General features: G+C 36.8%; 1 protein-coding gene across 1 annotated transcript in view; it reads left to right on the top strand.

Moving 5' to 3' along the window:
- macrod2 (mono-ADP ribosylhydrolase 2) overlaps positions 1-27,931 on the top strand; it is an 849,841-nt gene that overhangs the window by 300,691 nt on the left and 521,219 nt on the right. Inside the window, exon 5 of the mRNA XM_073834923.1 lies at positions 4,850-4,966. Within this exon, the coding sequence (XP_073691024.1) occupies positions 4,850-4,966 (117 nt within the window). The remainder of the gene's footprint in view (positions 1-4,849; positions 4,967-27,931) is intronic.

Genomic DNA, 27,931 nt, shown 5'->3' with positions numbered 1-27,931 from the left:
AACCTTTTGTAATAGTTGCAATAGTAAATGTTGTCCTCATTGTGAAAAGATGAATCTCAAAACCATACAGTCATTGTGAGTATTAAGATACAAGTGTATGTAAACTTTTGAACGTGGTCATTTTTATAAATTCAGCTATTATTTTCTCTTGTGGACTATTATGTAAATGTCTTTTACGTGAAATACCTTATTTAGGTCAGTACTAAATAGAAAATAACATTTTTTATGATCCCTCTTATTTTGGTAAAATAATTAACATTTTGCAGATTCTGCAAGGTGTATGTAAACTTTTGACTGAACTGAACCGATTTGTTTAAAAATGACGATTCATTCATGAAATGAACAAGTCCATCTTTATGAGTGAAGCATTATTGTTGAGGAACGAAACAACTCTCTTTATTGAATGAGTCATTGAATCTTTCACAAAAATGTAACTGTTTAAAAACGCTGATTCGTTCTGGACTTAAACAAATACGGTTTGTTGTTGGGAGACACGACGGTCAGTACTGTTTTGTCATTGTTTGGAGCTATTTTCGTTAATAAAACTGAAGTAGACAACATTATATTATATTAAAATGTAAGTTTCTCAATATTAACTTCTTTCTTATTGAGCCGCTGTATAAAATTAACCTGAACTTGAGCGATCCCTCCATGTGATCAATGCTGATTTCTCAGCAACGGCATGTATTAAAGAAACATACAATCTTCACATAACGGCAGGATGTAAAGAAGTACGCCTACACAACTCTGTCAACATGTCCATAGCGTTCTGATGGCGTTTGATGCGGTAATTGTCAGGCTGTCTGAGCAACCGATTCTCTCGTTGCAAGCTCTGTCACTGTCTTCATCTTTTCGAACTGAGTGCTTTCTCAAAAGCCATCGGAATCTGTATCTGTCGACTTGCTGTCGCTCAGACCATTAAAGATGATTGATCGTGGTGGAAAAATCTTCCCTCCAGCTGGTGTCTCCTAAAGAAAATGGTGACGAAAAAACCTGCGTGTAGTTTTTGTCAACTTGCGTCGAGTTTCTGACAAGGAAGAAGAGCAAGGAAAATAGGGCTTTGCTTTTTGTCGAAGCTGTTCGCACTCATTTACAACGTCGTTGCACAATGAATGAGCGAGTGGATCAGGTCGATCATGAAATTTAGCTGGCGCTCATCCTCTCTTCTGTAACAGCGGGCTGTCTGTCATCTTTATTGCCTCTCATCTGCTTGTGTCATTAGCGTACTGAGACTGATCTCCTTTATGACATGCTGTTCATCTCTGTGCAAACCAGATCAGTGGCAGCAGCTAAAACATACATTTAGGTCACATGTATCACGACCTGTTGGCAGGGGTGTTTAATCGATCACAGATTGTGAAGCTGTTTTAATGCAGGAATGATTTGTCTTCATTTGTTCAAAGTCAACACAAACGCCTTTTTGAGCACATTTAATGTCAATAGTGTGACATTTTGGTGTGATGCGTGACCATATATGTTTAATGTACTACTGAATACGTTGTTCTGCTAATTTATGCTGTCTAAACCACAGAAAAAAATGTGTGGAAGCTGCTTAAATCATATAGAGAAGGACTTAGTAAGCAGGAAAGGGCACAACATTTTGACAAACTAAAGTTAATGGCTGGTAAGGATTAGGGCTGGGTATTGTGACCAATTTGGCAATTCGATTCGATTCTTATTTTTATGGTTTCGATTCGATTCGATTTCGATTTCGATTCGATTCGATATCGATTCGCTATCAATATTTCATTTAAAATGTTAGTTTTGCAGACATGTGATCCATATTTTGATATAAATGCTGGTAACTGAAACTCTCCTACTTAAGTTTATTACTGAAATACACATCTACATTAATAATAGGGTGCACACAGTTGTTTATTTTAAACAACTTTTATTTTAAATGAACCCTGTAACAAGAAGTCATAAATATGTGCATTCATTGTACACCATGTAAACAAACTGCAAAATGCACATTACTGTAAAAAATAAAAAGACTAAATGTGCAACAGTGAAATCTATTAAGAACTTCAAACATGTTTAAGAAATAAAACATTTTTCTAAATTCAAAACGTTCAAAACAGGCCCATCATAATACAAAACATTCTAACTGTCCATAAAACTAACAGTTCTTAACTACAGCCTAATCATTTTTCTGCAAAAAAAAAAAAAAAAAAAAGCAGCTGATCAACATGTTCTGATCTGATCTAAGGCAGCTCCTTTGCGCTGTGATTAGATCACCAGCGGTTGAGAGAACTCTCTCAGCAGGAACACTAGTGACACCTTCAGGACGAGAGGTGAATATTCATATCCTCTTAAGTGAAGCACGTGCATTAAGAATCGATTCGGGGATTTCCTGAATCGATATCGTTGCGTTCAACTGAAGATCGATTAAAATCGGAGAATCGATATTTTTTACCCAGCCCTAGTAAGGATACATAAAAGCAGTATTAATTAAGATATTAGCCTGATATTTCACCTACCTGACTGGAAATGATAAGAACAAACAAAAATGTTGGGTCCTGCCTCTTTAAGAATCCGATGCTTTAGATCGTATATGATTCTGAATCATTCAAAGAAAAGAAACGATTCACAGCACGAGGTTCGTGTAGCTGTTAAAGGAACACTCCACTTTTTTTGGAAATAGGCTCATTCTCCAACTCCCCCCGAGTTAATAAGTTGATTTTTACCATTTTGAAATCCATTCAGCCACTCTCCTGTTCTGGCGATATCACTTTTAGCATAGCTTAGCATAGATCATTGAATTCTATTAGACCAATAGCATCGCGTTCAAAAATGACCAACGAGTTTCGATATTTGTCCTATTTAAAACTTGACTCTTCTGTAGTTATATCGTGTACTAAGACCGGTGGAAATGCAAAGCTGCGAGTTTCTAGGCTGATAAGATAAGGAACTACACTTCCATTCCGGCGTAATAGTCAAGGAAGTTTGCTGCCGTAATATGGCTGAAGCAGGCGGAGTATTATCAGAAATGAGTTCCCAGCTAGTTTAGCATTTGCACATGTGCTGCGTGGTATTACTGCTCCTGCTTCAGCCTTATTACGGCAGCAAACTTCCTTGACTATTACGCCGGAATGGAAGTGTAGTTCCTTATCTTATCAGCCTAGAAAATTGAAGCTTTGCATTTCCACCGGTCTTAGTACACGATATAACTACAGAAGAGTCAAGTTTTAAATAGGGCAAATATGGAAACTCGTTGGTCATTTTTGAACGTGATGCTATTGGTCTAATAGGATTCAATGATCTATGCTAAGCTATGCTAAAAGTGATATTGCCAGAACAGGAGAACAGCTGAATGGATTTCAAAACGGTAAAACTCAACTTATTAACTCGGGGGGAGTTGGAGAATGAGCCTATTTCCAAAAATAGTGGAGTGTTCCTTTAAGACTTTAAATGATCTTTACATTTTTTAAATCTTTCCTAATCCCAGCGTGGTGAGCATATTTTATTGCTGTTTTCGAATCATTTGTAGTTTACGTTAAGGTTTATTGAGATTGCTGTGCATAATTAGCGTCTAAACGCCAAATGTGACGCAGTTGTTATTTGACTATAATTATACGCTTATTTGGTTTCTATTGAAAAGCGAAAGTGTTTTGTTAGTGTATTTTGAGATATTTAGAGCTTAAGCCTAATGTTTAAGGATTTATATAGAAGGATTTTCTGAACTCATAATGTGAAATGTACTGATCATAAAGTGATGCAGTAATCTAAGTGGAATAACATGTCAATTCTGTAACAAAGTGCAGATAAAATAATACAAGAGTGAGTTCTGCACAAAGAAACAACAACTATTCTAAAGTTATCTTTAGAATATCTATATATTTATCTTGTTATAACTGTTGGCAGTCTATAGTACTCCAAATGTTTTTTTCTGGTATGAACGATTAGTACAATCCAAAACATGACAATAATTGACCATTTTCAGCAGCAATAATCAGGAAAATATGTTTCAATTGGTTCAGTGGCATTGTTTACATTCAGTAGATGTTTCTCCAAAGTCATCCTTGGTTACATTAGGAAAACAGATAATACGTTTCAGATATTAAAAAAGTTATTACATATTGATGAAAGATTTATGAGAACTTTTTTTTTTTTCTTGACGTACATACTGTACTTGGGGTCAGTTATAATTTCATGTTCTCCATGTAATGATCTTCTTGAGATTGGAGTACAGGATCTCTGCGTCTGTTTGTGTATTTCTACTTGCGTGTTCTGCAGATTTATTTATTTTTCCTATAACTCTACCTTTATGATGTTTCTCTGTGATTGATAATGGTTCATGGGCATTTAGAGGAAGGAAAACCAGTTGGATTTCTATTTCTCTGCCTACTCATGTGAGCTGCACCATCAGTCAAAGGCATCCTGGGTTTACCCATGTGAAATTAAAACATCGGGAGGTGGGGGACAACCAAGGAAGAGCAAAATAACACACCAAAAAAAGCTTCAAGACATTCATTTTATACAAATGTACAAAATACAAAGTGTTTTAGCACTTTTTAGTAGTTTTATTTTGTACAAAATTGAAGCACAGAATTGAAATCATTATAATATTTTCATATTGTTCCAAACCTGTTCCAGTCTTCTGTGGAGCACAACAGGAGAATTTTATAGGAATAATATTTTGTTCCTTTTTTAGTCCCTGTTGAGCTTAGACAGACATTGTCGCAGCATATTGCAACTGTTGTTGTCCATGACAATTCTTTTTTTTATGGTTTCGGATCAACATGACGGTGAATAAATGGCAGCATTTTTATTTCAGCTGGGGAAAAACACTATAATATTTGAACAAATATTTCTGTTGTCACATGAGTGCTGTGTTTCTCTCTTTCAGTGGATGGCTGCATACACAGAGCCGCGGGTCATCTCCTGTATGAAGAGTGCCACTCGTTAAACGGCTGTGACACTGGAAAAGCCAAGATCACCTGCGGCTACGACCTCCCCGCTAAATGTAAGTATCAGCATGTTGCCTTTATCTTTTTATTTTATTATTTTGCGTGAAATGAAACCACAGAAGTGCTCTCAAACCCCCTCATCGGATATCTTACTTTGTAGTTTTTTAAACAACAGTCATGACTTCTAGAGAAGAGTTAATTACCAGTGTAATGAGTGAGTGTTACCATGCTTCAACTTTGTGATGTTCCTGCGGCAGAGCACCCGTTGTTTGCAGCGATGCAGTTCGAGCGCGTATGTGTGATTAATGGAGTGGTATTATTAGTGCGCTGATTATCATGATGACTTGCTGTGGTGTGCTTGGCTGGCTGAAGGGGCCATCTGTACTCCAACAAAGACATTAAGGGAACTATTAGTTTGTAATTTGATTGATATTTCATCCTTGATTTATTCCATTAGCTTATGGCATTCTCTGACTCATGTGAGTGATGATGAGCATCACGCTGGTAGCGGCTGGAAGACTGCGTTGCTACGAGGCGGCGTCGCGGGATTTAGAATGCGAGAGGGTGTCTTGTGTCGTGCCGTCCGCCTGCTGTGGTGAAGATGTGCTTAAAACATTAACGGACTCTAATCTATGAGATTCTCCTGAGGTGGTCTGATGTAGATAAACAAGGTCATTGCTCTGCTAAACCCCATTAGATGGTGAATTGCAGGTCTTAGCTGGTTTAGGACAGTTTAGCTGGTCTCTCAGCCTCCCAGTTTAGTTGAATGTATGGTTAGTCAGTTGGTTTAGTTGGTTAACCAGCTGGTCACCTAGTCTTAACAGCTGACTGGTGCTCCAAAAATGATGCTGTTTACTGGTCTTTAGTTAAGTTACCTTGTCTTCCAACCTGGTTAAGCCAGTTTAGTTGGTAATCTATCTGGTATCCCAGCCTTACTAGCTGAATAGTGTTCTTGAATGATGTGGGATTACTGGTCTTAGTTAAGTATCCCATGCCTGGTTAAGTTGGTTTAGTTGGTAATAGCTAGTCTCCCAGCCTGGTTAAGCCAGGTTTAATCAGCTGACCAGCATGTCTCTCCGCCTTACAAGCTGGCTAGTGCTCTTGAATGATGTAGTTTCTTGGTCTTACCTTGTCTCCCAGTCTGGTTAAGCAGGTTTAGTTGGCCGACCAGCTTGTCTCCCAGCCTAACCAGCTGACTAGTGTTCTTAAATGATGTAGTTTGCTGTTCTTTAGTCAAGTTACCTTGTCTCCCAAGCCTTGTTAAGCTGGGTTTAGTTGCTTGTCTCCTAGTCTTATCAGCTGACTAGTGTTCTTAAATTATGTAGTTTGCTGGTCTTTAGTCAATTTACCTCGTCCCCCAGCCTGGTTAAGATGGTTTAGTTGGCTGACCAGCTTGTCTCCCTTGCTTCTCAGTTACCTTGTCTCCCAGCCTAGTTAAGCTGATTTAGTTGGCTGACCAGCTTGTCTCCTAGCCTTGCCTCCCAGTTACCTTGTCTCCCAGTCTGTTTAAGCTGCTTTAGTTGGTAATAGCTAGTCTCCCAGCCTAGTTAAGCTGATTTAGTTAGCTGACCAGCTTGTCTCCCAGCCTTACCAGCTGACTAGTATTCTTAAACTGTAGTTTGCTGGTCTTTAGTTAAGTTACCTTGTCTCCCAGCCTGGTTAAGACGGTTTAGTTGGTAATAGCTAGTCTCCCAACTTGGTTAAGCTGGTTTTGTTGGCTGACCAGCTTGTCTCCTAGCCTTACTAGCTGACCGGTGCTCTTGAACGATGTAGTTTACTGGTCTTTATTTAAGTTACCTTGTCTCCCAGCCTGGTTAAGCTGGTTCATTAGGTAACAGCTAGTCTCCCAGTCTGGTTAAGCTGGTTTAGTTGTCTGACCAGCTTGTCTCCCAGCCTTACCAGCTGACTAGTATTCTTAAATGGTGTAGTTTGCTGGTCATTAGTTAAGTTACCTGGCCTCTCAGCCTGGTAAAGCTGGTTTAGATGGCTGACCAGCTTGGCTCCCAGTTTTACCAGCTGACCAGTGCTCTCGAATGATGTAGTTTGCTGGTCTTTTTTTAAGTTACCTTGTCTCCCAGCCTGGTGAAGCTGTTTTAGTTTGTAATAGCTAGTCTCCCAGTCTGGTTAAGCTGGTTTAGTTGGCTGACCAGCTTGTCTCCCAGGCTTACCAGCTGACTAGTGTTCTTAAATGATGTGGTTTGCTAGTCTTTAGTTGAGTTACCTTATCTTCCAACCTGGTTAAGCTGGTTTAGTTGGTAATTCAGCTAGTCTCGTAGCTATACCAGCCGACGGGTTGTAGCTAATTTAGGTAGTCTCCCAGCCTGGTTAACCTGGTTTAGTTGGTCAGCCAGCTGTTTTTCCAGCCTTATCAGCTGACTAGTGTCCAAAATCTGTCTAAAACTGGCAAAACAAATAAATCTAGCAAGCTAAGCCAGGATAGAAGACCAACTACCTTAGAGTTGCATTCTTGTATTATTTTACCTGCACTGTTTTGTTGAGTAGTTTTTCCATTTAAACATTGGTTTACTGTTGCGGTATGTTCAATTCCTTTGTGCTTCTAGCTTTTTAAAACTGTACAATCATACCTCTGCTTTTTTGTTTTGTTTTGCTATTCTGTATTTTAGGGATGCACCGATCCGTATCGGCCGATCACTTGCGTGTTTTGTCAGTAAAGCCGGTTCTGTAATCAGCGGTAAATGCCATCAGGTGCGTGATTTCACGTTGAGCCGTATATACTACACACAGCCGTTGTTCACTGACGAGCTGCGCACTTTCACACTGATAATGAACATTGATTTGCGCAGCTCGTCGGTAAACAACGGCTGTGTGTAGTATATACGGCTCAACGTGAAATCACGCACCTGATGGCATTTACCGCTGATTACAGAACCGGCTTTACTGACAAAACGCGCAGCTTTATCGGCCGATTCGTATCGGTGCATCCCTACTGTATTTGATATTTCTGTCATTGAAATGCGGAGCAGCTGAGATATCTTGCAAGCACTGTTACATGTTTTGTGTTCTACTACCTGTCTTTTCTAACAAGATGCTGATATTGACTAAATGAGAAGCTCTGTGGCTTTCTCTACTGTCCTTGATTTAATGTTATGTCACTTCTGAGCTAAAACAATTGAATTGGAGGTAACAGCATCCAGCAACCTTGAAGCAATCTTTCAGACAGTGATGCCTGAGCTAAAGCTTTTTATAGGCTTATCGAATCCTCTATGGCTGGATGATGTGATTCATTAGTGGAACGGCAGAATCTCGGCGAGGGGAACATACTGTATGTCTCCTCTTCAGCCCTTAGGAGATTCATCAGCCCTAAAAACATCAAACGAGTAAGCTGCATTTTGTCTCTTTCTGCATCAGCATCATGTCACTTCATTATTTCTCTGTCAAAGCCGACATCTACTGGAAGTCTTCGAGCTTTCCCTCGCTCCTCTCTTCTTCCCTCCCTCCCTTCCTTCCTCTCTCTCTTGCTTTATACTGTACCCATCGTTTGGTTTTCTTGTGTTGAGCATTTACTCTTCTGTGACTAATTTCCACCCACACCCATTCTGAGACTGTGTTTTTATTTTATTTATTTTCTTTTTATCATGTCAGAATATGTTGTTGAGTGCCTTCATTCAATAATTGCAGAAAGACTATTTCACTGCTTTGTTTGTAGTTTATAAAAATCACGCTTTACAAATAAGTCACGCTGTGTCGCCAAGTGAAGTTTCTACTAGATTAGCATAATTAATTGTAGGCTAGTGTTTCTCAGCTGGTTTTGCTCCTGGACAAAGATTTTATTTTGGACGTCATTTGGTGGGCCAACATAGTAACTTGTTTATTGCTCAAAAGAAACAAAAATGTCCGTAGAATCAATTACGAGCAATTTTATTTCAGAACAGCTCCAGCAAAGTCAGCTAAAATGTACTAAATTAACTGCATTTTTATTAAATTATTAGAAAATTAGAACACTATGCTTAATATTTTCTTCTCCCTTTTGAAGTCTATTTATAACTTATTATGATTATTTTATATTTGCATTTATCTTGTACTTGTTTTTGTAATGTTTTATCATGGGTATCATTTATAACAGATTTCACAATAAATAATTTCAAATTATGAATTAGAGGATCATTAATAATTTGAGAGCAAAATGCAATGCTGAATCTATTCTTCTAGTCCCTATGCTTCAGATGAGTTGACTAATGTATTCAAGTCTTGAAAAACAGCTTCATTATGGCACGGTTTTACGGTAGCAGAGGAAGGAAGCTCACCAATCACCACAAACAACACAGCATAGACAAAACAGGCTGGGACAGTTGCCATGGTTATACTTGCAACTTGCAGCACATTATAATGCATATTTATCATCTCTGACGCTCGTTCTGATTGGACACGCAAGCTCTCTCAGCATCACTAACTTGTATGTTTGCGTTCCATCGGCATCTGCTGCGAGATGGTTTACTCTGCTGCGCCACAGAGACAACCAGGGAGAGCGGGATGCAAATGGCACAGATGGTCCTTTTACCTTTTATATCTTGGCATAGTCAAATATTTCCAGCATGGGCTTTTTATGCTTCCATAATTTGCCAGAACACGAGCGCTTTTTCCCTCCAATCTGCTCTCATAGAAGTGTATCCCTCTCTTTTTGTTGGAGAGGCAGAAAAGAGGGAGCTCTACTACCTCGACCTTTTCTGGAGTCTTACCTGCGGGCTTCTCTCTTCCCTCTGGAATTGACGAGAACAGAGATTTTACAGTGTGCGAGGCCACTTTATCTTGCTCTTTCCCTTTTCTTTGCTTCCTTCCTGCATTCCTTCCTCTAGTTTCAGTTGACCTGAGACTGCCTCATAGACTGAAAGAAGACACCACAAAAAGAAATTCATCTTTGTTTATTAGCATCTTTTTGCTATTATTTAAGTATATAGCCAATGACTGGTCTCACCAATATTTATGTATTTATTTAAAAAGTATTTTATTTTATTAGTGTTTTTTTTTTTAAATATACAGTTGAAGTCAAAAGTTTACATACACCTTGCAGAGTCTGCAAAATGTTAATTATTTTACTAATATATAAGGGATCATACAAAATGCATGTTATTTTTTATTTAGTACTGACCTATTTCACATACAATGTTTACATATAGACCACAAGAGAAAATAATATAGTTAAATAAAATAGAAATGACCCTGTTCAAAAGTTTACATACACTTGATTCTTAATACTGTGTTGTTACCTGAATGATCCACAATTGTGTTTTTTTGTTTAGTGATAGTTGTTCATGAGTCCCTTGTTTGTTCTGAACAGTTAAACTGCCCGCTGTTCTTCAGAAAAATCCTTCAGAAAAATCCTTCAGGTCCCACAAATTCTGTGGTTTTTCAGCATTTTTGTGTATTTGAACCCTTTCCAACAATGACTGTATGATTTTGAGATCCATCTTTTGACACTTTTGACTCATATGCAACTATTACAGAAGGTTCAAACCCTCACTGATGCTCCAGAAGGAAAAACAATGCATTAAAAGCCAGGGGTGTAAGTGTATGTAAACTTTTGAACAGGGTCATTTTTATAAATTCAACTATTATTTTTTCTTGTGGACTATATTTAAACGTATTTTATGTGAAATGTCTTATTCAGGTCAGTACTAATAAAAAAAAAAAAAATAGAAAAAAATAGAAAATAAATACAATGGAAATAATACTGTTTGAGCTGCTTTTTGTCTGTTTAACTTATTTCATGAATAAATTCAATTTGGCAGGATGAGTTGAAGGCCATTGTCCCTGTCCCAGATGGTGAAAAGATAACAGATTTAATTAGATATCTGTTTGTCTTCAGCATGTTTTTTATACCTGTTTGTATCTCAAAGGCTTTCGGTGTTGATTAAAAAAAATGGACAAATAAATGGCAGGACTTGTGTGGTCAGGAAGGAGCTGAAAGCTCTGGAAGGGGAATACAGTTAAAGTTGTACCTAGTGAGCTAAACTCCTTCACTCATCAAATGCTCATTCCTCAAAGGCATCGGAGCTGGACTGCGTCCCTGCTACAATCTGTCAAGGTCACCGGATGGCAAATTATATTGCCTTAGCTAATGTCGAAATTAAACGCAAAAGAGAGGGGAGGAAAAACAAAGCCTAAGGGATAAAATGCTTCCTTGTGTTTGGACAGAGACTCTGAACACCAAGAAGAAACAACCCACCGTCAGTCTCAGGAAAGTGCCTGTAAGTAATGAGCTAAAACCCAGCTAGCCCGGGCTCTTTTTCTCATACACATACTTTACTTGAAGCCGATGGGATGTGACATCTAAAAAAGTGCCCTTTTGGATTGCTGTTCCCATCATTTGATTCTCTCTTGCCAAAGACAAGAAAATTGGACGCTATTAGTGATCAGCAGACCTCTTTCATGCTTTCTCACTTTTTTTTTTTTTTTGGTTTAGATAGAACCAAGACTTGTGTATCTCAGAGGCAAATGGGACACTTGTAGGATCAGGCTGTCACATGTGGCACACATTACTGAAGACTGGCCCTGGGATTATTAATAAATGACAGTAATTATCCTCCCACCATAGCGGAAAAAGGCACTAAATAAAACTGCGTGTGTTACCTCAATCTGACAATGAAGCCAGTGATTTATTTAGGACAATAGCCTTTTTTGAGGGTTGGTCCTGCTCAGTAAATCATTTCTTAAGAAAAGGTGCACGCTTGAAAAATTGTATTGTTTAGTAACTTACTGTACTGTATAATACACTAAGGCTAGCTGTGTGATAAAGCATGTGGAATTTCTTATGGAATTAATTTTGTTATTCTTAAAGGAATATTCAGAGTTCAGTAGTTGAGCTTAGTCTAAAGCATTATTGTTGATTACTACTTTTTTTTAAAGTATTTAAAAGCCAAAATGTGAAGTTTTATGATCATTTCATTAGGTTTATATAATTGTTAAAACATGTACTATGAAAATGAATTTGGATATTGGATATAACTTTACACAGAAAAGATCATGTGATGGATTTATTTAGATTAAGGATGCACCGAAATAAAAATTCTTGGCCGAAGCTGAAGCAGAACAAAATTAAACACCGGGCTGAAGGCTGATTACCGAACACGTTTTTTTTTTTTTTGCGTTTTTCCCCCATGTATTTTGCCAATTTTTGTCACCATTGCATAAATTGAATAGCCAAAATGTGCTTTTTACAGTTTTGTCTTGCTTTTCGAAAAAAAAAAAAAAAAAAAAAACAATTTACTTAACACTGAACACTTTTAACATTCTTGTAGACATTATAGCCTACCAACAAAGCACAATTTAACTTAAAATTAATAAGTTAGTAAAATAATATTCTTTGGCCATTTTTAATGGCCTTTATTTGATCGCGTCACGTTATTGTTCGGGATAATTTATTCTGCTCTTTTTGCTTATTCGGCTGAACACCGAAATAACTTTTTTGTTATTTTTGGCTGAATAATTTCAGTGTTTCCCTTAGGTTTTCAGCTTTGGGGGGTGGGGGGTCTGGTGCCAGTAGCCAAACGGTACTTTTTTTGGTACTTTAGACTACTTTCCTGTGTAATAACGAAAACATTTATTTCAGTGAAAAAATAAGTCCAACATTCTCAATTTTAACATTAACAAGAATATGGCCCTAAACACATACATTATACTCTACAAAAGTAATACAAGACAAATACAGTTCTGTTATGTTAAACCTTAATTTTAGTTTGACAGGTTGCCGTGAAGTTTCCGTGTGTATACAGTATGATATGCTAGTTTTCTCAAATGAAACGGTAAAAATCACCTGAAGTGGCACTCACAGCAGCTCTGGAGATTGAGTTTATCTGTTCATGTGAGACGCAAAGGCCGAAAATTACTGGGAGTGGCACACATGCTTCAGTATAGTAAACAAAAACGTGTCATTTATACATACAGAGGCAAATGGAACATGCAGTATTCATATTTAAACCGTCTTTTTGCGATTTAGTGTTCACAGACACTAGTCCATATCGCGATTCGAATTATGTGTCTTGACAGACCAACTTTTGATTTAGTAATCCAAAAATCTATGAATTCTGTTGCATTACGCGCTATTGAGTAAATTCCATTTTTATGAATGGACTTAGTGGTCCCGTCCGTGTTTTCACAGGGGAGAAATTGTAGACGTGCGACCATGTAGAGTAGATAAAGAAATGACATGCCGTTGTGTAAATAAAATAAATAAGAACCTGGTATAGACCTGTTCTATAGGAAAGGTAACCTCAAATGACTTCTATTGTGATCTGGCGCTATATATATAAAAAAAAAATAAATAAAATGAACTTGACCTTCAAGGGTGGGCGGGAGTTGCCGTTGAGGGGGCAGGCTGCCCCCCAATATAATGGCAGGGGAAACACTGAATTTAGATTGTTGACATGCTGTGGCTATACTTTTTTTTAAAAAGTTGAGTGTGCCAATTTAGTTCCAAAATTAAAATTATTCCACAAAACATGTATTTAACCTGAAATATTCTACTAAATTTGAACACAGGGTAAAGGTTTATACAGTGCGAGTGGTTTTGTTTTTATGGAGTGCATATTTATTGTCTAGAGTTTCTGCATAAATTTCCGTTTTAACAAAATCCTTCTGTACTTCTAAGTCCATCATATCCCTAAAACAACCCTTTGTCTCTCGACACATTAAAAAAAGGACAAAGATCATTTGCGAAAATATCAAATATTAATGCAACGGTTGATGGTGCTTGAATATCACTTCAAAACACTTTGCCAATGTGGTCATAAATACTCTGGCTAATCAACAGACGGAAACATTAGATGAAGCATTGTTATGAATTATTGAACCATCACACAACAGCAGATCCATTTTTACGTTAGCAGATGTGATTTTCCCCCATCCTGTTTTCATTTTAAAGAAAACAATGTACAGTTCGATTTGTTTGTGTAGATGTAGCGAGAGTTCAATGTTTGACCAAGGACACATCTTTGACTTTGATGTGCCAGCTCACACTCATGTTCTTCTAGGAATACTGCGGTTTACTCTTTTACATCAAATTTTTTTTTTTTTTTTTTTTTTTTTTTTTTTTTTGTCTGTCAAAAGGTGTTCACTTGGTGTTCTAGGTGAAATCTGATCACAAGTTAAAGTTTCACTATATGCTCGATTTATATTGCTTTTCTGTGTCAAATCTGCTTGGAAATATACTGTATGTATGTGATATCACTTTAAATTGAACACATGCTATGTAATGCTCTGTATTTAACACTGCAGGGTAGATTTCGGCAGCCCAAAATGTTGTGGGCTACTTGACGGAATGGAGGAGGAAACTGATTTTATCCTCCTCCTCTTCTCTTTCTTCTAGTCTCTTCTTCATCTCTTCTTCTCAAAACCCAGCAGGGTCTCATCTTTATTAATGCGCTTCTACGTAAACAAAACTGTGCAGTATTTAGCATCAGCTGTCACTGTGGAGCCCCAGCACATTAATTGTTAAAGCCAAAGAGGACTGCCTGGTAAAAAAAAGTCAACGTCCCTGAGGTACGTTTAAGACAGATGAGAAAAAAAGAAAGGATGGAGGAGAACGGAGGAGGAAGAGAGGGACTCTCTCTCGCCGATCTCGTCTGAAATCACCCACTCTCTTTTTGCTTCTTGTTTTTCTCCCTGAGGCGGCCACAGATTGACAGTTCAAAATCCTTTCAATGTCATTTATTTTTCTGTTTGGCTTTTATTCTCATTTTCTTTAAGATAAAACCCTCAATGCATGCTCAAATAATACATTATGTACTGGTGTTGAAATTTGCACACATTGCTACAAACTACAATACACATTTTCAAAGGATTCAGGGTCATGTGTGTTTTCTGTTTTCGTTTGTGCGGATCGTTCGATAATAGCGGTTCTGAGTCTGTTGTGGTCACGACATGATGTTAGACATCAGTCTGATGTTTACAGTGCTTTACATGTTTGTTTCTCTGTCTAGTGCTGAACATTGCCAACATAGCACCTAAGCCATTGCCAGAATGACTTTTGGGCTCAAAAACTCACTACCTGCTGCTACAGCTAATTGGTGATAGTCAGTAATGAAAATATTCGACAACAAAAAATACCATTTTTTATTCAAGTATATTTATATCAAGTATTAAATTTTTTTTTTTTACCACTGAATAAAAAAAATAATAAAAAGTTTATTTGATCTCACAATTCTGACCTTTTTTTTCTCCTTGCAATTCAGACTTCTTTTTGAAAATTTTGAGCTACTTTCAATTCTGAGAAATAAGACCAAAATTGTGAGATATAAACTCGTGAAGTTTGTATCTCACACTACTGACTTTTCTCACAAATGCAAGTTTATATCTCGCAATTTAGACTTTTTTCCTCATAAAAGCTGGTTTATATCTCAGATTTCTGAGAAAAAAAGTCAGAATTGTGAGTTATAAACTTACAATTGCGATATATAAAGTTCAATTTTGAGGGGAAAAAAGACTGATTTGTTCTCAGAATTGCGAGTTTATATCTCCCAATTCTGACTTAACTCCCAATCACATGTTATAAAGTCAGAATTATGAGATTTTTTTGCATTTCTGACTTTATTTCTCAGAGTTGTGAGATATAAACTTGCAATTCTGAGAAACAAGGCCAGAATTGTGAGATATAAATTCGTAATTCTGAGAAACAAGGCCAGAATTGTGAGATATAAATTCGTAATTCTGAGAGACAAGGCCAGTATTGTGAGATATAAACTTGAAAATGCAAGTTTGTATCTTGCAATTCAGATTTTTCTCGCAAATGCAAGTTTATATCTCGCAATTCTGACTTTTTTCTAGCAAAAGCGAGTTTATATCTCAAAATTCTCCTTTTTTTTCCTGATAATTCTGACTCTGATTCTAGTCAAAATTGTGAGGTATTAACTTGCAATTGCGATATAAAGTTCAATTTTGTGGGGAAAAAAGACTAATATGTGACCCTGGACCACAAAACCAGTCTTAAGTCGCTGGGGTATATTTGTAGCAATAGCCAAAAATACATTGCATGGGTCAAAATTTTTTATTTTTATTTTATGCCAAAAATCATTAGGAACTTAAGTAAAGATCCATGAAGATTTTTTGTAAAATTCCTACTGTAAATATATCAAAATGTAATTTTTGATTTGTAAAATGCATTGTTAAGAACCTAATTTGGACAACTTTAAAGGTGATTTTATCAGTATTTTGATTTTTTTGCACCCTCAGATTCCTGATTTTCAAATAGATGTATCTCGGTCAAATATTGTTCTATCCTAACAAACTATGCATCAATAGAAAGCTTATTTATTGAGCTTTCATATGATGTATAAATCTCAGTTTTGTAAAATTTTACCTTATGACTGGTTTTGTGGTCCAGGGTCACATATGTTCTCAGAATTGTGAGTTTATATCTCACAATTCTGACTTAGCTCCCAATTATGTGTTATAAAGTCAGAATTATGATTTTATATCTTGCATTTCTGACTTTATTTCTCAGAATTGTGATACAAACTCGTAATTCAACCTTTTTTTCAGAATTGTGAGATATAAACTTGCAATTCTGAGAAACAAGGCCAGCATTGTGAGATATAAACTCGAATATGCAAGTTTATATCTCGCAATTCTGACTTTTTCTCTCGCAAATGTGAGTTTATATCTCAAAATTCAGACTTTTTCCTACAATTCTGACTCTAATTCTGGTCAGAATTGTGAGGTATAAACTTGCAGTTGCGATATATAAAGTTCAATTTTAAGGGGGAAAAACAGTATATATCTCTCAATTCTGACTTAACTTAAGAGTTTATATCACAATTATGACTTTATAACTTGCAATTGTGGGTTTATATCTCACAATTCTAAGAAAAATATAGAATTGCAAGTTTGTATCACTCAATTCTGATAAAAAAAGTCATTATTGTGAGATTTAAACTCACATTTGGGAGAACAAATGTCATAATTGTGAAATACTAACTCATATTTTAAAGACAAAAAGTCATAATTATGAGATAAAAAGTCACAATTACCTTTTATTTTCTATTCAGTGGCGGAACGGGCTTCTTTAAACAATTGTGTTATATATTAAAACATATAAACATAACACTATTATTTAAACCAGATAAGCATTGAGAAGTGTCTTATTTGATTAATCAAGAAAATAAAATTTCCAATCTTTCAGAACAAATCTTTTCTCATTCTTTTATCTTTTTCAGTCTTTTATTGTGTTTGTTTATAATAAATACCCTAGACTCCTAGTTCTAGCAATTGGAGGACTGTGGGGGGCCCCATTTAATGCATCTGGGGTTTCAGAGGGGCCAAAGACGTCCCTGCAGATGTTGTGTTTCAAACACCCTGCTATTAGTGTGTGTCAGAGGCACAGCGTGATGGATGGACAGAAATGATTTAAGTGAGTGGTGACCAAGGCTGAAACAAGCCTCAGAGTTCGAGTGAGGAGCACAGCCTGTTTGGTCTGTCTCAACTTTGACCACAAACACGCAAGGGTCGCCGGCTTGACGATTAGCTCTTGCAGTTTCAGACAGGCTGCTCACAGAGGGAGAGTTTTATTATCGAGTCATTCAAAAAGCGTGCTGAATGCCTTTGAAATTAATGCAGTGAAAGTTTTATAGCTTTCAGCATCTTATCTGAGTGCGAACTTGAAAGAAACAAAAAGTAAAAATAGATTAGGAGAGAGAGAGAGAGAGAGAGAGAGAGAGAGAGAGAGAGAGAGAGAGAGAGAGAGAGAGAGGGAGAGGGGTGGGCTATGCCAGTTTTTACTTAAGTTGTCCTCTAGGCAAGGAGAAATGAGACAAGGCAGATAAAGAGGTAAAACTAATAACTCATAGTTTTAGAATGTCTGCTTTTAACTCAAATTAGAAGAAAGCATCTAGAACACAGGGCCATAGAAATTGATCAACTTGCCTTGTGTTTTGTCAAGAGGTCAGTTAAATCTGTAGGGAATGTGCATTTATGTACATTTGAAATAAAGTTAGTAATGCATTTTGATTCTTAATTCTTTTGCTGAACTTAATAGTTATTCTCATTAACCTAAAAATTGTTTCATGTCAAAATCATTAACATGTAATGTCAAAGCAAAAGAATTCAGTGTGTCTAATATATATTTGTGAACAAAAATAATCGCTTTTCTAATTTGCATCTTTATATGATCTACCATAGTTACATACGCGTTTTTCTTCTGTCTAAGCACAGACTGAGAAAGGTCTTGATCAAGAGCAGGACCGGTGTGTGAGTAAGGTCATGTTCATGGGCTCAGTTCAACAAGTTAATGGATAATTATCTCAAATATGAGCGGTCATGACTGTGCCGGTTGTTCTTTCGCCACGATGAGCTATTCATAGTGACTCATGGCTTTCTCTCTCTCTCTTTCTTTCTCTCTCTTTATCCGTATGTAGGCTGTCTGCTAGACATGATTCATGCTCTTTAGTTTACTTTTTAGATTTATTGTAATCAAACTCCCAGTCTCTATTTTTGAAGTCATTCTGTTTGTAAAATAACTACCTTCTCAGTTTGTTGTCTTCAATACCAATTAACATTTTACTAACTCACTGCATACAAAATTCGATAATTACAGCAGAAAGTTAAATTGCATTGGATCAGGCGCACTGCTGCGTTTATTAGCCAGTTTTGAAGGTCGTCTCGTCATCATCTCCATCAGCGTCAAACTCTCACCTCGAGCCAGATGCCAGGACTCTGATATTTACAGTAAACACACCTGGAGCAATAATACTAATCATTAGCACATGTCTTAGGGAGCGTGATGAATTCGGGTGGGTTAGCGATGAGAAATCACTCGTATGCCCTGATTCAACCAAGGACCGTCTGTTCGCCTCTCTTTACCCTGCAAATGAAAATTAATTACACCAAAGCACCCACTATTGATGAGTGACACATAGTTCATTTAGATTAAATTATCCCTCGAAATCATTATCGGTTCACTGGGTTGTGTTTGTCACCCGGAGCTCCCTCCTGTCATCTGATTGGACACCTCTGATGCTCCTGCGAAGATGATTGTCCACTTTAATTTGGTTATGGCTGGTCTGCCTAAAGCTCTCTCCTTTGTCAATTTGTTACTCTGCCCTTTTCTTGCCCCCCTTTTATAGCACAAGAGCACATGACCGAAACTTTCTGGATTGATCCTATTGATTCTAAGCATGGTTATTTACTTCTAAGTGTATCTTAGTTTATTTTATGTTGATTAAGTTTGTGTATGAGCTGTATTGAAAAAAGACGATAAAAAAAAAAAAAAACATTAGAGGAAATTCCTTCATGTTGGATGTTAGAATTCAGAGAGCTGTTTCTCCATTTGTTGAAGTGGCCTACGGTGCTATGTGTGATCTTCCTGAATCAAAATTTCTCACTTCACGCTTTAGTCAGAGTTTTGCCTCAGGTCCTTTTTTTTCTCAGCTACTCATGGTTTAGAATTATTTGATAGCTCAGCACTGAATAGGTGCTCTAATATGATATATTTTCATTATGCAACTGTGGAAAATGCTTTGTTGCTGGCAGATGTAGACAAATATTCCACGGCTATTTCTAAACAGAAACGTTGGAAACGTTTATGTTGTGGTTTTAATGTTATTACACTATTTTTTCTTCTCAAAAAGCAGCATGCGTGTTAGACAATGTTCCATTGGGGAAGTTTCATGACGCAAATTAGGCGTTTAAATAGAACAAAGAAATTAGGGTACATGCTAGTTTTTAAATGAGACACTACACTATGGTTAAAGTGCTCTTGTGTTTTCAGGCGACTTTTGAAATGGTGGCGAGGGCCCCCCATAATTCAACAGCCGCTTGCAGAGTAGAAAAGAACATGTTGGCTGGTGGCTCTGGAAACAGCAAGTGGGCACATCATAAATGTCACCTACACACACAAAGTTGTTTCAAACTTAAAAAAAACTAGAATCCGGCAGTCCCGAGTCTTGCAGGTTGTCATATCCTGTTGCAATATTTGCTATAATGCAAATAAATGTAAAAAACAGATTTTTTTTTTTTTTAAGAGAATTGTTTTTGAATGTGAGTTTGAGCAAAATAATTGAAAAAGCTTTAAAGTTTGAAGTTTTGTAGGCTTGATGGATTGAATGGATGGATCACCTAGCATAAGACATAAACACGTGCACACAGCAGTTTTGTTACGTTATCTAAATCCTTTTAAGTTATCATTACAACATAGTTGTAATGCATCTTTAAAGAAATATATTAATGTGCTCAAACCATCTGCTGTATCAAGAGAGATGAATTACTTCAGTTCCCACATGCTAATCAAAAGCCGCTCTATTGCCTTATTGAACGTAATTACCGAGCAGTCACCAAAACCATCAGAACGCTCTGTTAATTGGTAGCTGTAGTTTTCTAGACTTCTCTTCTTCCCTCCCCCTCTTCTTTCAGCACCACTCCAGAATATTTGTGTTTCTTTTGTTGGCTGGACCTGTCAGTCGCACCGATGCCTCCGGGGGGTTGGTATAATTTGGTAATTTTGCCTAAACGGTGATACAGTGATTATGTGGCATCAGCTGCAGGCCTGTCAGAAAGACGCTCAATGCTCATCCATCACCGCAAACGTGCTACCGGCAAAAAAAAAAAAAAAAAAAAACGCACTCCGATAGACTGGAATGGAGGTGGGAAAATGCAATGGAGGGCAGGTTGGGTTGGGGGGCGTAATAGAGTACCTGTGAGTGTCTAAGGGTCCTGGTTTGGGCAGCAGAGAGGCACTGGTGCTTTTTAATAACAGGGATGCATCAGTGGTGAAAGGGATTCTGGGAAGGTCAGCTTTCAAAAGAGGAATGCAGGGACTAATGCGGGTCTGTCTGTTCTGCCCACATACTCGCACAGGGCTCGATCTGTCCATTTACCCATCCTCCATTGCTCTCTGCACCATCATCACTCCATCCTTTTTCCATCTCTTATCTGTCTCTCCCCTGGTTGAGGGAGTCTAGGTTCTGTTGAGAATGTGCAGGTCATAATTTCACTGAAAGCACACCAGAAAGGCACATGGCTTGACTTTTCCTCCCCAGAAATTCAATTGAAGACATTTCGCCCTTACGGAAACGGGTTTACAACTGTCCAGAAATCATCTTCATGACTTTGTCAGCGGAAGTGACTTTCTGGTACTTATATCTCGCATTTGTCAAGCGGTGTTTACAGTGTTGTGCAATCCTTCATTAAGCAGCCCACCACCGTAAAAATAAGCAGCCGTTGCGCATACCGTAAGCCCCCGTGTTTAATAAAAACAGACACGGGAGAGTGAGTGCGAACGTGGTCCTGCGGCTTACCAGAGCCAAAAGCAATGCCGCCAATGCAGTCAATAATTAGGAGACAGATGGGCAAATTGGAAGCAGCCAAGTAATGAAAATCACAGAGGCAGCGTTGGGACCGTTACTGTACCGCTTTAGCATCTTTCCTCTTTTATGTTGCGCATCTACAGAAGCACGTAAGAAAAGGCACCTGAATATGATGTTTCTCAAGCTTAGAGCCTTTGTTTATCTCTCAGTGAAGATTTAGCAGCAGAGCTAATTAAGACTAGCGAGTAGGCAAGTCCTGTTGCGCCATTTTCCCGCTAATTATGTCTGAACACAGGCTGCTAAATAGTTTCTCCTCAGTCCTTGATGTTCCTTTCGCTAAATTGCAGTCGGTACTTGCGTTACTTCCGCTCATTACAGATCTGGCCATTAAAAATGCGTCTTTTTTCACGCGGCAGCCTGCAATTCAGCACGCGTCGCCACGCGGCGGCCTGCAGGGGCTTTTTTAGGTTTTTTTAAAACGTTGTTGCGCTTCATATAATATCCACCAGGTGGCGCAAGGAACAACATTCTGTGGCCAAGCCCTGCACAAAGAGGGCTATTTGGACAGTATTTATGTCTGTTGTTTCAATATCTGGCGCCATAATCGGTAATTCATTCTGTATGTAACGGCAAAGTATTTATAATTTCGTTTCCTTTTTATTAAGTTAATTTAGAAAAAAAAATTGGAGCATTTTTGTTCGTTAAACGTAAGCTTTTTGTTTCTTAAAGACCAAGCGGCAGACAGTGAGTTGACCTACTCTTTCAATTTGCCTTCTCAAATCACGAATTGGCTAAACTAAAATCCATAGATGTAAAATAAAAGAAATAAATAATAATAGATATAAATATGCGCTATTAGGTGCATATCCAATCGTTTGTGCGGAGAGAGCAAAACACATTTTTAGGACATGAAGGCTCAAGCTCGATCAGTTACATTTTTTTTTCAGTGGAAAATATTTAACCGTTATTTTTTTGTCAGACATGATAAATAAATATGTAGAAAGACTTAAATTACTACTTAACGAAAAAAACAAATAGAAAACAAAAACTGTTTTTATTATGTAGCTAGTCCATAGAGATGCATTTCTCTCTAAAGGCGCGCGTCCAACGAGGATATGAGGACTGTTAACTGCATCATCACTGACTCAGAAAACAGTAGTTTCTAAATAAATAATTAAAATATCTCCTTACTATTAGACAGTCATGGTATTTACTTTTGCCAGTGTTTTGTGGTAAGCTTTAAACAAGGAACCCTTCCAAGCTGTGCTGAACGTGCGCTCAATGCTGCTAACAGGACCGTCATGGTAGCCTGGTCTCGTGGTTCCTCCAGCGCTGCAATTTTTTTTTAAATCACCACTGAATGTCTAAAATATAATTTTAGCCCGCATTTGATCTTTGACGGACTAAAATGCAGGGCTGTAATACGTCTTAAAAGTGGAACATGGAAATATAATGGATGTACTGCGAAAAAAGTTTTATACTCGACATTGTTTCCAAATGGTTAAATGTGAGATTCTGGAAATGAGAATTAAATTTAGCGTGTCGGGTCGGGAAGAAAATTATTCTAAGTGGGTATATATAGGCTATATATTCTAAGGGTATATATATAGTTAGTATCATAGGCGGAGCGTGTGTAAGGCTGGGGAAGGCTTGACCTGGGGCCAAAAAATGCCACTAAATTGGACATATTCCCCTGCCCAAACAAAATCAATATATTACGTCTGTTGACAATAAAATGAAAATGAATAGAAAATGTAAATTGCGGCATTACATTAAGATCAGATAATCTGCACCGTAATTCTTTTTAGGCGTTTTTACAGTGTTATAACGAACCACACACGATTCTGTTGGGTTAGGAATGCAATGTCTATCAGAAGCGTTCAAATGAGTCTTGTCAGTTTTGTTGAGTGCGCGCAACTCTTGATTTTTAAAAAAATCATAAACAACAAAGCTCAGACGCACCTAAAATGTAGCTATAAGTAAGAGATTCGTTACACAGGGAATACAACGAAATCATGGTTTACATTTAAGATACAAGTTCATTTAAGATATAAGATAACATGTATATTGAAAAGTTCTTTAAAAGCATCTGGATGCAAAAATAGTATTTTTTAAAGGTGTTTTTAAAGCATTTGCTTTATGGATTAAAATACTAATAGGCTAATAAATAATTTGCATATCGGACAAAATTGCGTTGCAGCAAATCCTCTAAATTTTAAGATATATAGAACAGAGAAACATAAAATCTGAAAATATAAGCAGCTACAATTATTAAAGTTTTACATATACTCTATGCCAGTATAATTTGTAATTATAATTATTTTATAGTATATTCTATAACATTATAATTTTAATAGAATTATAAAATAAATATAATCAGCCCTGTTTTAGGCTTTTCCTTACTTTTATATTTTAGACATTCATCAATAATGGAGATAAATAGAAAAATTTCTCGCCATTTCTAAATTGGACGTGCCTTTATATAGAAATATCTTTAAATCTTTAGGCCTACAGATTACATAATGAACGTTTCTATTTTCGATTTGAATTATTTCGTTTTAAAGTGGTAATTTAAAGCTTTTGTTCATTGTGAAGCGATGTTCAAGAACAGACGGCAGAAAGCGCATCTTCTGTTTTCCTTTATTTTATAAACGCATGAGTTGTTTATAGGCTATTGTGAGTGCACTAAAATAAAAATGGACCCGTTACAGGTCAGAATGATGTATTACTCCTATACCTTTATAAGCAAAAATGAAGAAATTATTTATTTATTTTCACACAAAAAAAGTGATTGCACTGGTGCCTCCATTTTTTTCACAACCTTTCAAACATCTAACCTCACAATTGTTAATGAGGGTCGTTCGTGTCACTTTTAAACTTGCCATTTCACCTTTCACCTTCCCCCCAACCTATGAATAAAGGTGAGAAGAGCTGGCTTGGCTCCGGGGGGGGGTGAAGTGCTAGGGGTGTCTCATTTCTCGTTAGGTTGGAAGGGTAGGGGGAAGGGGAAGGGCCAGATAGGCCTCCAAACAAAGAATTTTCGGGACCTCATTTCAAACGAAGGGCTAAGAGAAATTTCCATTTTCCAACATGCCTGCTCACTCGAGCAAGCAGACTTATAAATATAGGTAATTTTTGCCATTAATAAGGATATTTATGACAATTTTTCATTATATGTATATTACCTTTAATCTTGTGTTTGTGTTTATGGTGTTGTTCTGTAAATAAACGTTTGCAAAAAATCGCTAAAGTTTGCTAGCAGATAGCACTGTTTGCACTGATTGATATTACAAAATATATTTTTATGTCATATACACTTGACTGCAAGTTAGAAACATGGAAGGCCATGTGGCGAGGGAATTTCCCACACCCCAGTCATTTAAATCAGTACATAATAATGAAAAAAAAAAAAATACCTTACAATTAAAAAGAAGCAGATTTTTACCATCTGAAATTTCTTAAACCAGTGAACCCCTGTAAACATTTCAGTCCAAGGATCCAGTAAACCAATGCGCTCAAATTGAAAGTTCAAAAGGAAATTCAATGGAGTAGAATTTAACACTTTCTCAGAGTTAGATTTTAACACTTTCTGGAGTTAAAATATTAATCATTTGGAGAGTAATTTTAACTCTAAAATTTAGTTAATTATAATTTAAACTCTTTAACCAGTGTTAAAAACACTTCTTAGGGTAAACACAATATGTTTTATGTGGAAATGACTACACTGAAAGCCATACTCTCAACTAGCTGCTTTTATTTCAGGAAATACATAGATTGGATTTTGAAATTCCATGCATGTAAACACTTTGAAATTAACTGCTGTCATAAAATACTGTAAAATCTAACAGCAAAACATTTACATTTAATACATGTCTGCAGTGCCAACAAGAAATGTTTAGTAAAATTGTATACAGCATAGTCAAAAACACATCATTGCATTATATAAAATCAAACCTGAATAATTATAAAATAGTGCAGTAGTATTGTGTAACCAGAGGTAGATATACATCAGATGAAGTAACAAGAAACAACTCCACAGTGATACCAGGATACATTCCATGAATTAGTTTGAGGCGCCTGAATAAAAACAAAACTGAAAGCTGAAGGATGGAGCACAGAGGACAGAACTTAACATTTTGCTTAAATAAGAATACTGCTTGTTCAACTGCCTTGCTCTCAGTTCTTTGACTTCAGTTCTACCTATATCATTATTATATACATTTGTCTTTAAAAAAAAATATGTACAGGCTGGACAGAGCATCATGATACTTTACTTTACTTGAACAGCTCTTCAACAATACCCAAGGTTTCACATGACTGACAAGGCGAAACTTCTCAGTCCAAGACGATGTAAAAGGTGGAAACCTGTGCTTTTGATGTCCCTGAGGAAAGATGATATGGCTGAGGGTTTTCTTTAGTGGCCAGATGATGGTCATCAATACTTTGGCATGACCGAAACACAAGATAAACATCCCTTTATAAACAATAGGCATTAAAGGAAGAGTCCACTTCCAGAACAAAAAAATACAGATAATTTACTCACCCGCTTGTCATCCAAGAGGTTCATGTCTTTCTTTTCTTTCTTCAGTCACAAAGAAATTGTTTTTTTTTTTTAAGAAAAGATAATCGTTCAGACAAATGTAAAAATATATATTTTTTTCAATAACATTTTGAAGTATTATTTAATACTTACCAGTCCTTTGACATCCAAAAAGCAAGAAAACATGTAGTACATCAGCTGAGCCCTGGTCATCTTTTTTCAGTGTTGTTTTATCTCAAAAACTTCTGCTGGACTACACAATAACATCAACAACATGTTATTTACAAAATAAATCATAAAATTACAGTCACTTACTCTTTATTAACTGATTACTAAACACATAACTCACCTGAATTGAGAAAATCTGAGAAACAAATTTCGTCCAGTTTTACTACTACTTCCCTCCATCCAGCACTTCTGTCAACATCCTGACAATGAAGAGAAAACATGTAATTTAAAACAACCTGTTAGTGTGATTGAAAATGCAAAATGTTTAATATGAAAGCCACGAACTCTCATAGGTCACGAGTCACTACTAAAACATTTGTAACGTTAGCCGTTACGACTCAAAACATTGCAGGCATTACTTTACACGTTCATGGCTAAACTATGATCGTTTTTAGCCAGGGTAAAGTTAGACTTAGACACTTCAGTTTACTGACATTGCTAGATATTACCTCGTCTCGTCGGCATGACATTATGGAAGCTTAACAGAATGTTTCTTGAGCGAGTCGCAACTTAAATTTGACAGCAAAACACTCGTTTACAAAAAAATAAGGTGAACAGAAAGACGTAAGCTAATATTAGCTTGTTCACATCGAAAAAAAGTCCGCTCAAAACAGCCATGTTTTGCATCGGAGATTCATTCAACACAAAGTTCGCCGCGGTTATTGGCGTCAGTACACTAACGTAACAGCTATAATCAGCTGTCTGTCAGAAGATAAAGAACATTTTGGAGTTAGTTTTTTACCTACCTCATGACGAAGTAGACAACTTCATCAGTCGATCGTGTGGCAGAACCAGGCTCGTGTCATGGCGCGCTCCTGATGTAACGTTATTGTTAAAACGTGCCCCTGAACACCAATGAATGAACTCCGAAATACAACACAGCCAGGGAGTATCCCGTAACACAAACTGTTGTGAAAGTTAAAGAATAAACTCCAAAAATTTAACTCTTTCACACTTTTTTGCCTAACTCCTGATTTTCGAACTCCAGCAATTTGCTGTACACAAATGAAGCATTTACCCACTTCTCAAGGCACCACTACACCACAGATTTGCAATTTGCCGTGCATGTGATAACGCATTGTTTGTTTTGCTTACGGCCATATGTGTACATGTGAATGAACGGTGCGTACACCGTACATTTGTACTTTTTGCAACGCTACAACATTTTTTTCAACATCTTGAAATGTGTGATAAACATCGGCGCATGTCCTCTGATGTAACATTAAGAACTAGCGACAACGTATGATGACGTATAACAGTGTTGTAGTGGTTTCCCATTCCTTAGCTAAGCTAAGCTACAGCAGCAACACGGCAAAAGTAGTTTACTACATCTAAGCTATTTTTCAAAATGTAATTTTTCTACATGGTATGAACCATCATCTTACCAAATCAATGCTTTCTCAGTGGTCAATAAAATTGTCAGTCATACAGGCATAAAAGTTCAGTTTAACGTTACTTGTTTATTCAACAACGCTTCCAAACCAATTTGGCAACAAAAATCAGCATCATTTACAGGGCTGGATTTATCTCATATTGTGACATAGGCAAACAAAATTTTGGAGGGTTGAATTCTTTCTTTTAAAAAATGTTTTGAAAAAAAAAAGGCACTTGTTTCTGAATATTAAACGAATAAAACAGGGGAAACACAACAATACTGAATAACTGAATAAACTAGCCATACAAAGATTGATTTCAAAGATTTCATGAGAGCCTGATTTTTTTAATTCTCAAAATTTATAGAACAGAACATGGAAGTTTGAAGTATCAAGAATATTATATCCGCTCCTCGAGTACAATACCTTTTTGGACGCCTTGAGAGAGAAATTTATCTTTACGGATTACATAAACGAGTTTTTGTTTTCAATTTGTTTTATTTCGTTAAGTAATAATTTAAAGCTTCCTATAGATATGATTATCATCTCTGTAGAAATTAATACAATATTAAATAATTATATAGGCGATGCTGTATATGCTAATGATGTCTGTGCGCAATGTAGACAGCA

This window comes from Garra rufa, chromosome 2 (assembly GCF_049309525.1).
Source record: "Garra rufa chromosome 2, GarRuf1.0, whole genome shotgun sequence".
NCBI lineage: Eukaryota > Metazoa > Chordata > Actinopteri > Cypriniformes > Cyprinidae > Garra > Garra rufa.
The sequence above is the reverse complement of the archived record's forward strand: the minus strand, read 5'-3'. Positions and strand labels throughout refer to the sequence as shown.